At 47.6% G+C, this 13,484-nt stretch overlaps 2 protein-coding genes across 2 annotated transcripts in view; one reads left to right on the plus strand and one right to left on the minus strand.

Moving 5' to 3' along the window:
* IFT81 (intraflagellar transport 81) overlaps positions 1-13,484 on the plus strand; it is a 124,273-nt gene that overhangs the window by 24,543 nt on the left and 86,246 nt on the right. The gene's annotated exons all lie outside the window — the stretch shown is intronic.
* P2RX7 (purinergic receptor P2X 7) overlaps positions 1-13,484 on the minus strand; it is a 30,593-nt gene that overhangs the window by 12,273 nt on the left and 4,836 nt on the right. The window contains exons 2-5 of the mRNA XM_054594142.1: positions 8,155-8,323; positions 6,993-7,061; positions 4,471-4,543; positions 3,383-3,479 (exon numbers count right to left, since the gene is read on the minus strand). Of these exons, the coding sequence (XP_054450117.1) occupies positions 3,383-3,479; positions 4,471-4,543; positions 6,993-7,061; positions 8,155-8,323 (408 nt within the window). The remainder of the gene's footprint in view (positions 1-3,382; positions 3,480-4,470; positions 4,544-6,992; positions 7,062-8,154; positions 8,324-13,484) is intronic.

Genomic DNA, 13,484 nt, shown 5'->3' on the forward strand with positions numbered 1-13,484 from the left:
TGACATTCTCCAACTTTTCCAGTAAGAACATCTCCCTTCTTGAGATCCCACAGCCCTTCTCCCACGCTGATGTAATTAGGTGTTTAGTTTGGGGCAGTGGTGTCCTGGTAAATGTTTACCAACCAGCACTCCAGAAAAACCAAAGCCCTGATATGTAGCATTTACTGATTCTTATGGTATAAATACTCCCACCATGTCTGATTTCAGGCTACCAATGGGACATCCCTGAACTTGGAGCTGGGGGGAAGGAATGAGCATATTTGGCTCAGACGTGGTACAAGTCAGCTCCATCACAACCCACTTTATCTTCCCCAGTAGGCTTGGTGTTCCCGCAGGGCTGGGACAAGACTTTTCCTCTTTTACCTCCCCTGCTTTCACATAGGGCCGCGCATGTAGTTGACCCTACTGGTCATTCTCTAGAGGCTCTGAATAGCGTAAAATTCTGCATGAGTTAGAGGAGCCCAAATTCTAGACTGCAGGAAGATCTACCCATCATCCATCCATCTACTCATTCAACAAATAATTATTGTACTGGGCATGGAACTAGACGTTGGGGGTTATAGTGACGAATAAGATCATTCAGGTTTTTGTCCTTATGCAATTGACAGTCTGGTAAAGATGGAGAGAACTGCCTGTGGATGAAAAGGTACAGCCAGTACCCTGTTGCCTGGCATGCCTCAGTAGGCAGAAGATATCTATTGGGGGTAGCACCAGGAAAGTGTGGAGGGAATTTGGAAGGGGGCACCAAGAACAATTGTTTTTTTATTCAAGGATCCCCAGAGCACACCTTTGGCTCTATTTGGGATGTGACTACAGAGAACAGTGTAATTTTTGCCCGTTCAGTGTCCATTCCACCTCTGTCAGTAGCCCCTCAATTTTCTCCCTTTGGGGAAGCCAAGCCTCTTCCACTCTCAGCCTAGGGGGTGGGGTGAGGATGAGTCCATCTCCTACTCATCCCTACAGCTCCTGGGGTGGGCAAGTGACCCAGAGCCGGCCAAACAATATAATCCAATTTCCTTGGCCAGTGTTTGGTTCACAGATTGTCACATGACCTAGGCTGATGAGAACGTTCCAGGGCTTTTGTAGAAACTACTGGGAAAGAACAATTAATTTTCTTTTGGACAAGCAGTAGTAAGGACAGTGTAAACTGGAGTTCCCCAGACCACAGCGTGGACCAAAATGGAAGAAAGGACAACTTGGGGGGAGGAAGAAAGAAAGAATCTTAATGACCTTACTTGAAGCCTGGATCAAGGCTTACTTGAACCCATACTTCTGGGCTTCTTATTTACACAAGTCAAAAACACAAGCCAAAAAGTAACACTCCTTTTTTTCTGAAGCCAGCTTAGGTTGTATATCTGTCACTTACATAAAAGAAAATCTTATTTATGGCAAATGCCTGCTGTATGACAGACCATTTAGAACATTCTAAATCCCATGCTTCCTAGGCAACACTCTAAGAATCAGAGGAATACAGGATCCTGAAACTTTGAAAATCAAAGCCTTTATTCCTCTTTCATGATACTTACAGTTTTCCATTTTGAATTACAGCTCTCTGTGCACATATCTTATCTCATTTATTAGATTGTAACAGTCTTGGGACCTGCTCCATATCTGGTTCTTTTTGTATTTTACATAAAATTTAGCACAGCCTCTTGTGTATAGTTACACATGAAATAAACATTTAACACATACAACATGTTAATGGATGTGTTGAATGAATGAGTTATTACATGAATTATTTTCATAACTCTTTCATATAACATATAAGAAAGCTGAAGTTCAGCCCTGGCTGGGGTGGCTCAGTGGATTGAGCGCTGGCCTGCAAACTGAAAGGTTCCCTGTTCAATTCCCAGTCAGGGCACATGCCTGGGTTGTGGGCCAGGTCCGTGGTTGGACGTGAGCAGGAGGCAACTAATCTATGTTTCTCTTGCATATCGATGTTTCTCTCCCTCTCTTCCTTTCCCTCTTTCTAAAAATAAATAAATAAAATCTTTAAAAAAAAAAGCAAAAGAAAACTGAAGTTCAGGAACTTGCTTGCCCAAGGTCACGTAAAACTGCAGGCATCAGCACATTGGAGGTGCACAGCACTTTTACTGACAAATGATTGGTGGCAGAGCCAGAACTGAAAACCACAGAAAATCAAGAGGCCCCTTGTCTTGAACCAGGGAGGATCTGAGTAGGCTAATGTCACTGAGTATTTCCTTCTTTAATAAAGAAACTTCTCTGACCTAGAAAAGAACCTGGTGATGCCATTAACTGATTGAGGGTCAGACAGGCTGACGCTGCCTAGTGCTTCCCACTCTGACACTAGGGACCTTCTAAAAAGTTAGTTTGTGGAAGTCTTTGCCCCACAGATTCTGATGATGTGGCCTGAGTCACATTTGTGTAATTCTGTGCTGTCCAGTAATGTCCAACATCCCCTAGGCAAGTGTGACTAATTAAATGAAGATTACATGAACTTCAGCAGCTCAGTTGTAGTAGCCACATTTCAAGTGTTCATTAACCACAGGTAGCTAGTGGATACCATACCAGATAGCACAGAAAGAGAACATTTCCATCATTGTAGAAAGTTCCATTGAACAGCACTAGAACCACCAAATTTCTAGGAGCAGACCGTGTGTGTGTGCACACGCATGTTATTGAGCACTTGCTATATGCCAGGCACTGGCTCACTTTGCAGTCACTACACAGGTATCATTGCATATAATTCTCACCACAGCCTAGTGAGGTGGGTGCAATTATTATGCTCAGCTTACAAATGAGGAAATTGAAGTTCAGAGAGATTGAGCCACTTGCCCAAGGCCACACAGCAAGGAAATGTTAAGAGTCAGGATTTGAACCTAGGTTTCTCTGTTCTCTGTTGAAATGCATTAGTCCCTGTTGTTTCTGAGTTTAACATCAAGTTCTGCCTCTGGGCCTGACCTTGTGTGTTAAAGAGAAGAGTCACTACGGGGACCACCAATTCTGCCACTGATGGTTTAAGAGAACTTCCTTTCCTCCTATTTTTTCCCCTTCCTTTATACTTTCTTCCTTTCTACTTTCTTCCTTCACTGCCACGTATCCATCCTTAATCAGTCAGTATGGACACAGACAAGCCAGAGTGGACCCTGCTGTAGCACTGGAGGCAGGGTCTGGAGGTGCCCTGGGACAGAAAGGTGACAGGTGCACCCCAGGGTGCTCAGTGTAGTAGTTATTTACCAGAGAGTGCAGAATTATTTCAGTATTTTACCTAGTGTGCCTAGTTAAAATATGGGGTCACCGAGCCAGTAGGACCCAGGACTTTGTGGTGCTGTCCTGAGAAGAGAAGCCAGGTCAGCGCCTGGCAGGGCCTCATCTACTCACGACCGAGGGTCACCACACCTGTCCCCACTCTGTAACTCACCGGGGGGCCTCTTCCGGTGCCTCGGTAGGACACCAGGCATAGACTTCACAGGTCTTCTGGTTTCCTTTATACACTATACACCTTCCAGTCTGGATTCCTGTGGGGTCAGGGGGTATGAGAAGCACATGTGGGAAAGAATCATGGGGAAGAAGCTCTCTTAACCCAAGCAGGAAAATATTTATGCTTTTCAACCCAAGAAGTTTCAGCTTCCATGAAACCCCATCCAAACCACGCACTTACATTAGGCGGACCAAGCAAGCAACACATCGAACAGCAGGCTTTTTAAAAAGCATCAGAGCGAACAGAGGAAGACCATAGATGCTGTTGGCCCTTTTGGCACCTTTGCAAGAAAAGATGCCTGAGAGGGGAGCTGGGTAGGGTGTACTCTCTGGCCTGGGAAAAGCGGACTGGAACCTGGCCTCTCACTGGGCATACGAGTCCCTGCGGGACTGCGCAGCCTGTAACAGGGCGCACAAGGGCGCAGCGTAAACATGGCACATCTTCCTGGAGCATCAGGGTCAAAATGATCTCAATACCAACTCAAACACACAGGTGTTATGGAATAGGATCAAACATTCGTATGTCCTTTTGTGTGCATGTTGTAATCACGGATGGTTTTTCTTTTCTTTTTATTTTTTTCTATGCTAGTTTTATTGTCATGTGCCCTTTGAGCTAAAACAAGAGATACGGACATTCTGCAGGTTAACACAAGTATGGCCCCCAGGTGTCCTGCGGGTACAAGTTCAAGTGCTACAATCTTTGGGGAAGTTCAAGACAGAAAATTTAGAATACTCAGATGTTGCTAGAAGCCATCTGATTTTTCTATCAGTTACAACCCAGAAGGTGCCAATTCTGCAAGGTTTTCAGGAGCTCTTCTCACTGGGGAATTAAGGTCACATTCATGTCAGTAGGTGGTCCTCTGGGAACAGAGCCAAGGCACAAGCAGACACAGGCTCTCCCAAGGCCTGGTGAGGGTAGAAGGGAGCTGAGAGCCAGAGTTAAAGATATGCATTTTAGGGCACTGCATATGTCACCAGGGTGCCAGACTGTCCACCCTCAGGGTTCCCCTCAAAAAAAACTGAACGTACCTTTGCTCTGTGGGTCCATCCATCCCTTTTTGCAACTCTTGTCAGAGTAACAGAGTGTCCTGCGGGTGGGATACTGTGTAGAGAAGAACAAGGTAGTGAGGAGTAAGTGTCATGTGTCCCTAAGTAATGGAAAAGCAGGTGTCTATGCCCACACAAAAGCTTGTACACAGGTGTAGGTAGCAGCACTATTCATAATAGCCAAAAAATAGAAACAGCCCAAACAGTCATCAACGAACGAATGGATAAATTAAGTGCAGTGCACTCATATGACGGGGGAATATTATCCAACCATAAAAAGGAATGAAGTACTGACTCATGCTGCAACAGGAGCCAACCTTAAAACCACTGTATTAAGTGACAGAAGCCAGCCACAAAAGGCCACATATTGTAGGATTCCATTTACGTGCAATGTCCAGAACAGGTGAATCCAGACAGGAAGCAGGTCCGTGGTGGCCAGCGGCTGGATAAGGGGGAATGGGGAGTGACTGCTAGCAGGTACGAGATTTCTTTTGGGGGGATGAAAATGTCCTGAAATCGTGGTGATGATTGCACAGGATTGTGAATATACTAAAAACCACTGAATTGTATACTTTAAAGTGATGGATTTTATGGTATATGAGTTATATCCCGATAAAAACCTAAAAAGCAGACATCATGGCCGTGTAGGACCATTTGCAGGGACAGCTCTCAGGGTGGAGAGCAGGTGGCCTGGCCCAGGCAGCTCAATGGCTGCAGAACTGAGTGAAGCGGACTGCGTGAAGGTCCAGCAGGAAATGTGGAAATGCAGGGCGCTGGCCAGTCCTCTCTCCTGGCCCGAGGAAACGAGGTCAGTCAGGTCTCAGGACCGAAGGTGAGGACGGGAGAAGGAAAAGAGAAATGCGACAACTTGGTTTCTGCGCATTCAACTTTCCATTTCCTAGGAAGCAGGTTCAATGGCCAGCCTTAGGGAAACCAAACGTGACATAGCCATTGCGAAACAAGTTATCTTCTGTGCAATCTGTGGCTTTTATAGAGATTTGACAGAAGGACTCAGGTACACCTGCTTTGGGTGATAGCTGCACCGTTTTCTAGCTGAATGACCTTGGTCAAGTCACTGCACCGGTCTGAGCCTCAGTTTCCTCATCTGTAAAAGGAGGATGTACAGATCTGCCTTAGGTGGTTTCTGTGAAGATTAAAAGAGCATTATTGAGAGAGATCCAAGGGGACGTTAGCTTGGTTCCAGGTTTAGGTAGAAATGACGGCAAAACCCTGGCTGGTGTGGCTCAGTGGATTGAATGTCCGCCTGTGAACTGAAAGGTAACTCCTTCGGTTCCCATTCAGCACACAGGCCTGGGTCGCAGGCCAGATCCCCAGTGGGAGGCGTGTGAGAGGCAATTGATTGACGTTTCTCTCATGCATTGATGTTTCTCTCTCTCTCTGTGTTTCTCCCTCCCTTCCCCGCTCTCTAACAATAAATAAATAAAATTGTTTTTAAAAAAAGAAGAGGAAATGATGGAGGAGAGAGAATATCTACCTCGAGCTCTCAGGCACTCAGAATCTAGACCTTGTCACCTGAGTGGGCTGATAAGCAAGACCCACGGGCAAGGCTGACCCTCCCACAGGCAGGAAACCCGCTCGATAGTGTCCCAATGCTGCACACCTCTGCGCTGGGATGGTCCCTGGCGTAGCACAGCATGTTACCTGAATGGGAAATGGCAGGAGGGCACGAGGAACAGGCAGCGCCTAGTAACACGTTGCTATAGATGAACGTACCAGAATAGCTACTTATCATCTTAAAGAAGAGAGGGCAGGACTGAGAAGGGACTGAATAGAACAAATACTTTTGATAGGGAAGAACGTTTTCCAGAAAGAGGTAGGGGAAGGTCAAGAATATGGAGAGGGCAAAGCCAAGTTGGGAAAGACTACATGGCGTGGGGCAGAGGGGGAGACATGCAGCTCAAAGAAGTGAGGTGAAAAGGCAGACTTGACGTGTCTGGCAGTGTTCCCACACAGACAGTTCCCAGTGGATCGTTGCAGGGAAAGCTGTCAAAGAGGACACCGGGGTTCTAAGCTTGGCTCTGCCTCCAGCAAGCTGGGTGACCTAGGGGAAGTCACTTAACCTCTCTGATCTGCATTCTGAGCTGTAAAACAGGGCTGGGAATGCTATTACCACCGCCCGCCTCCCTCAAAGTTGTGAGGCTCCACTAAAATGTGAAATGCTGCACAAAGGCCGAAGACCGGCGCTGTCTGAGCCTCGCAGGAGTGAGCAATGGAGGAAGCAGAACTCGAGCCCGCACAGGCTCCTGGTGCTGGAGCTGGAGACTGAGAGGACAAAGACCCAGTGGCTAGAGAGAGAACTGCAATGTCTTCGGACCCTTCTTCCACCCAGCCCAGACCTGCACCGCACAGAGGAGGCTCAGTAAGAACTTGTGAGCTCGAAGGCATCCCGGATCTCAGTTTCCACGCGCACGGGCCCTTTCTCTGACCCGCGCTTCCCTCAGGATTCCCATCACCAGTCTAACCGCTCTGGGTGCCCTCCTCACCTCGGCGCAGAGCCCCTGCTTCTGGTCTTCAGTCTTGAGAAAGTTTGTCATCACAAAGAAGGAGTTACCCTGCAGAGAAAAGGAGAGAAGTCAAATGAAAGCCTTTGAGAACAGAGCTGCTTAATCATCATAATCCAGCTTGCTAAGTGCCTGGGGGCGAACCTTTCTACTCGTCTAAACTTAAGTCTGGAAGCAATTTAGGGACCAGGCAGGGCTCATGTCAGAGCTGGATGAGCCGCCTGCTGAGCTGAGGGGGAGCAGCGGCATGTTCCCAGTGACTGAGCCCTCATTTTCGATTCTGGCTTCACAGCAAAATTGCATTAAATTGAAACTCAGGAGACCTGGGGAGGTGGAAATGGGGGTGTTGACTTGAAGAGAGTGCTGTTCAGATTATCCAGGACTTTAAATAAGGGGCAATAAGGCATCTCACCACCTGGAAAATAGCTCGTGGTTTTAATGACCCACTGTTAGAAACAAACAGCAGCTCGGACTTTGTGGTTTTGCAAAGCTTTCCAGCTCCCAGAGGCTGCAAATATGTATGGCCTTTTGTCCCTTCTGCACTCTGCCATCTGTTCTTTGGTGTTCTCAAACCCACTTTGATGTTTCCTTTTGACAATTCTAGTTTCATTTTCTCTTCTTGCAGATTTAGGCAGCCACATGTCCTTTGTCTGTGATCACACCCTTTCTTTCTTTGTCATCCATATCCTTCCTTTGTGCAAAAACATACCCAGGAGTGTTTTCCTGGAGACATTTTTGTTGACAGAATGACATGCTAATAATATAGCAGGGCCAGTCCTCTCCAGGCAGGAAGTTCTTTGCCCTTCTGAGTCTAGGGACACCTTGCTGGCTCGATGGCCCTGCTTCTAAGAAGCAGTGTGTAAATCAGTTTGAGTGAATCAAATCATGTTTTAAATGCACCAGGACACACAGCTATTTTGAGAAACCCTGCAGGACTTAATAAAGCAAAAAATCATCTCCTTTGAGCTGTTGGATCTGACCCAATTTTGCAATTTTTAGGTTTTCTCAGTTGGGAATCTTCACAGAGCTTTTTAAATAGGGCCCGTGTTTTTCTGGAGTGAGGCCCCAGGTCTCAGGGGAGGGGGCAGGGCCCTGAGGACAGTGAGCAGCGATGAGTCCTGGGAGGGTGCTGACCCGTGCTTACCTGCAAGGGGAAGGTGTAATCTGCCGTGTCGAAGATACTGGGCACCACCTTCTTCTTTCCATTCTCTATAATCTCCTCTTTCACCTCTGCTACCCCTTTCACCTTGGTGTGCACAGAACTGATAACAGACTCTTTCCTCTGGTACAGCTTGTCACTCACCAAAGCAAAGCTAAGTGGCAGACAGAGAAAAACATCAGTGATTTTCTCGAGGGAGGCACAGTGGTTTTGGATGAAGGCCACCTCCATCCAAATCCCAGCTTAGCTGAGTACCTTCGGGCCACTGACTGGCCTTCTCTGTAACCCATATTCCTCATGTGTAAGATGGGAAGAAGAGACATACCTACTTCATGGGGTTGCTGTGAGGGTGAACTGAGATATATATGCAATCTCCATAGCATTGTGTCTGGCACACAGCAAGCGTGCACTACATGGAAACTATTGCCAGCCTCTAATACTGCCTAATAAAGACCCTCATTTACAGGACATCTTTTTAAATGCCGGAGTCCACCCCCATGTCGGTCTACCAGCTTTGTTGCGGGACTCAGCAACACATCAGCACCTGCCTGAGGGCGTGTCCTGCAGGTTAGGCACCTGTTTTCCACAGGCACGTTTGGCATGTGAATAGTATTGATAATAGACGCTACCATTTATTGAACACGCCATATGTGCCAAGTGCTCTGCATGTGTCATCTCTTTTAACCCTCACAACAATAGGAGATAGTTACTGTAGTCATTACTCTCTGTAGATGAGGAATGGGCTCAGAGAGGTGAAGGAACTTGCCCAGGTCACACTGACAGTCAGTGGTAGTACTGAGGTTCTTGACGGGTAGAGCCAGACCTCTTAACTACATGCTTGTTCATGTGCGATGTGGCCCTGCCTCCAGTTTCCTGCGTTTTGGTTAGTTCGTTAGCTGTTAACACTTTATTTAGAATATGAATCTAACCCTGGCTGGTGTGGCTCAGTGGATTGAGTCAACAAACCAAATCCAAGTGGATTTTGGTTTGCAGGACCAGCCTGCAAACCAAAGGATCATCCATTCAATCCCCAGTCAAGGCACTTGCCTGGGTTGCGGTCCAGGTCCCCAATTGGTGGCATGCGAGAGGCAACCACACATTGATGTTTCTCTCCCTCCCTTTCTCCCTCCCTTCCCCTCTCTAAAAATAAATAAATAAAATCTTTAAAGAAAAGAATATTAATCTAAATTATTATGGTAGAAGCATTAGAGAAGGGAAGTAAAATTGATTGTTGAAAATGGTAAATTTCATCCCCATTGATATTTTCCCTGTCTCCCATTGCTCTGAGTCATTAAGAGTTTCCCCTAAAATCCCCCCCTCATTGATCTGCTAACAGTAATCAAGGCTCAACTACAAGAAGAGGGTGTACTCAGCCCACACAAAGGCTGCACCCCAAGTATCCAGCTTGGGTGTTAGGGGAGGCTGTGCCATTGGACTCCACCAGACACTTACTACTTAGGCCACACTACCAAGACACAGGGTCAAAGCAGCTAGCTCTACGTAATACAGAGAAACAAATATAAGGAGGCTGCCAAAACAAGGAGACAAAGAAACACGGCCCAAATGAAAGAACAGATCAAAACTCCAGAAAAAGAGCTAAACAAAATGGAGATAGCAACCTGTCAGATGCAGAGTTCAAACGCTGATTATAAGGATGCTTAAGGAACTTAGTCAGGACCTCAGCAGCATAAAAAAGACCCAGTCAGAAATGAAGGATACACTAATTGAGATAAAGAACGATTTACCAGGAAATAACAGTAGAGTGGATGAAACTGAGGATCAAATCAATGATTTGGAATATAAGGAAGCAAAAAAACTTCCTACTCCCTGTGACCTTTTGGCTCTAAGAAGCTACAGTTCTGTGTGCTCTGAAGCCTGCAAACCACAGGTCCTGGAATGAACAGGGGCAAGAGAGGGCTGGGGCTTTAGCCAGACCTTGTCGGATGGGTGGATGGAGACGATGCGGGGAGCGGCTGAAGGAGAGGAAGCGGCCGGGTGGATGGAGACGATGGGCAGATGGAGAGGGCTGACAGGAGAGAAGCCTGGGCTCTCACGGTCTGGCTGAAAAGGATGGGAGTGGGGGTGGGCGTGGGAGGGGGGATGGAGAGTGAGGTGGAGCCTGCAGGCTGGCCCACTGCACCGGACTCACCAGATGTAGAGGAAGATACCCAACATAAAGAGGTTCCTCAGAATTCCAAACCACAGGCTCTGAATTTGAATGACCTTCACGACTTTCACAGACTGGCATACGTGGAAGAATCTGCACCGTGCTGGCATGGTGAGAGGGGCCTCAAAGCGCTGCAGAAGGAAGTGTCTCTCAGCCTTGCCTGGCTCCCTGTCATTTGGCTGGGGCCCCCTGAACAAAGGTAACTAAAGTGAAAGGGCGTGACCTGACAGTGAACTATTTCCCAGCTGGTTAACAACCAACTAACCCACAGCAGCAGACTCTGGGCTGAGCCTGGGCCCTGTGCCTTCTGTGCCTTGTGGAGATGCTGGGCCTGCAGCCTCTGCTCCTCGCATTTAAGATCTCAAGGGAAGAACTGGATTACGTCCATCCCTGGTCCACCCAGCTGTGTGGGGAGGTCACCAAGGGCCAAGGGCAGCAAGAGATGAACTGAGAAGCAAGTGGGGGAGAGCCTGAACCCCCAAAGCAAGTTAAGTACTGATCGTCATAGTTATCCCTTGCTGCTGCAACAAATAACCATGAACCCAGTGGAATATATACAAATGTATTCTTTTAAATGTAATCATATTGTAAAATAAGGTGACAGCTGGCTGCTTCCTTCTAGAGGCTTCACGAGAGACGCTGTTCCTCACCTCCTCCAGCTTCTAGAGGCTACCGGGCCCTCCTGGGCGCAGAGCTGGGTCACGCCAGCGTCTGCTCCTGTTTTCACACCTCCCCTCTCCAACTTTGACCCTCACATGTCTCTCTTTTAAGGATTCTTGTGATTACATTGGGGCCACTTAGATAATCAGACATAACCTGCCTATCTCAAGACCTTGAACCTAATCACATCTGCAGAGTTCCTTCTGCCATAGGAAGTAACACATCCATGTTCCTGAGCTTTGGGGGCGAGCATTTGGCCTCCCCATCGAGACTCCTGGCCATTCTCATGAGCACTGTGCTTCACTGCCTCTCCGCCCTCCTCTGCCATGTTGCCAGATACATACTTGGACAAGAATCTTTTATATCTCAAACCACAGAAGGTTGAATGATGTCCTGTTTCCACCAGAAAAGCAAAAGTGCATGCCTCACCTCATTGTGTCTGTCAAGAGGTTCTTCACAAACAAGAGTGTGGTTTTGTGGGCTTGGCTGAGCCAGGAGAGGTCTGGACACCACAGGGCCACAGAGGTGGGGACACAGGGCCAAAGAGATCAAGGCTAATATATTGAAGAAGAGGAGAAATACCACACAGGGTGCGGCCATTTGAGGAGTGTCAGGTGGGAGAAGGGCCACAGAGTAGACTTCTAACCGAAGGGGAGGATCGCAGGGGTATAGGTTTTGGCTCAGTGTGGAGAAGAAACATCTAACAGGGCAGTCCCAGAACACAGCAAGCCTTCCTGAGGGTTGCTAGTTGGTGACTCTGATAGGATGACGATGATAATTTTCACTTATCTAATCATATCCCCCCTCCCGTGTCCTCTCCATCTGGGTTTCAGCATCATCTCCCATCTTAAAATAAATCCTTTCTCAACCCCACGTTCTTCTCCTACCACCACTTGATGCCTCTCTTCTCCTTGGTAGCCAAGTCCCTTGCGAGAGTGAGTCACCACATCCGTCCCTGCAGCTCCATTCCCCCCTCCTCTCGCTGCAGTTGGGCTCTCACCCCCACCCCTCTTCTAACGCTCCCTCACCAAGTAAACAAGGACCTTAAACAGCAACTTCATTTTCTCTGAATCTGACAGACAGACAGCAGACCGGATCTTCCCGGAACTCGCAGGAGCGCTCCACACCAGGGGTCACGCACTAGCTCCTTCCCCTTCTCCCCCCAGCTTCCCGGAACCACATCCCCCGGGATGGCTTTGGATGGCCACCCTTCGGCGAATCCTCCCAGGACGTCTGTGCTCCTGTCATTTAAAGGTCAGCATTCCTCAGGGGTCTGTTCTGAGAGCTCCTTGCCTTCTCATCTACATCTTCTCTTGCTGGTTGGTTGCAGCTACTTCCATGGTTTGGTTATCATATATATGCTGCTGATATATAAATCTGTATCTCTGGCTCCAGATCCATATATCCAACGACTCACATTTGTGTGTCCCACAGGCATGTCAAAAGCAGGCCTTTCAGTTCTGAACTTATCTTCCACCTCAGATAGGCTTTTTCTCCCGTATTTCCCATCCCGGTAAATTCTTCCACCACCCGTCAGTTGCTCAAGCCAGAAACAAGGCACACTCCTTAACTCATCCTTTTCCTCATTTCCACTCATTCATTCTATTGTTTTATTTTCCTAATGTTGTTCAAATCTACCTACTTCTCTACCACAGTCACCTTCTTAGTCCAGGTCACCGTCAGCTCTCATCTGAATCACCCAAAAGCCTCCTAAATGGTCTCCCACCCTCCGCTTGTATCTTATCTCCTCCATGCCCAAGCTCCCTCCACACCCTCCACCTGTACACAGCTGCCCACGCCCATGCCCGTGGGTGCTATGGGTGCTATGGTCCTCTCTCGAGGATAAACCGTGGAAGAGGTTCAGGGCCCCTTGGGAAGAGAATTCTGCAGTCCTGAATACCCAGAGCATGGGCGAGCGCCGTTCTGAATGGGCACACTCTGGCCCTGTGGCAGGCAGATTCTCAGATGACCCCGATCTTTCCTGTATCCTGGCGTATACAGCCTGCCTAGCCCCCCAGACTTTGAGAACGATGGACGTACTTCCATGTTCAGGTTGTATTATACAGCTGACCTTAGCATAGGAAGATCATCTGGGTAGGCCTGACCCGATCACACAAGCCCTTTAAAAGCAGTGAGTTTTCTTTGATCTCAGAAGAGAAGTCAGAGATTTGAATGAAGCATGAGAACAATTCATTGTGTCATTGCTGGCTCGAGGGTGGAGAAGGCCACGTGGCAAAGAATGCAAGTGGCCTCTAGAATCTGAGATAGGCCCCTGGATGGCAGCAAGGAAACAGAGCTCCTAGTCCTATAACCACAAGGAATTGAATTTTACCAACAAGGATGAGCTTGGATGTTATGGGTTGGCAAAAAAGTTTGGTTTTTTCCCGCATGATGGCTCCAGTAGTGTTTAATTGTCTTTAACTTCATTCAAAACAATTTTGTTAGATTGTATTGTGATAGCTGTTATATTGGCATTATGTTAAAAAAA

Source organism: Pteronotus mesoamericanus, unplaced genomic scaffold (genome assembly GCF_021234165.1).
Source record: "Pteronotus mesoamericanus isolate MK-2021 breed Mesoamerican mustached bat unplaced genomic scaffold, CSHL_Meso_final scaffold_507, whole genome shotgun sequence".
NCBI classification, from domain to species: domain Eukaryota; kingdom Metazoa; phylum Chordata; class Mammalia; order Chiroptera; family Mormoopidae; genus Pteronotus; species Pteronotus mesoamericanus.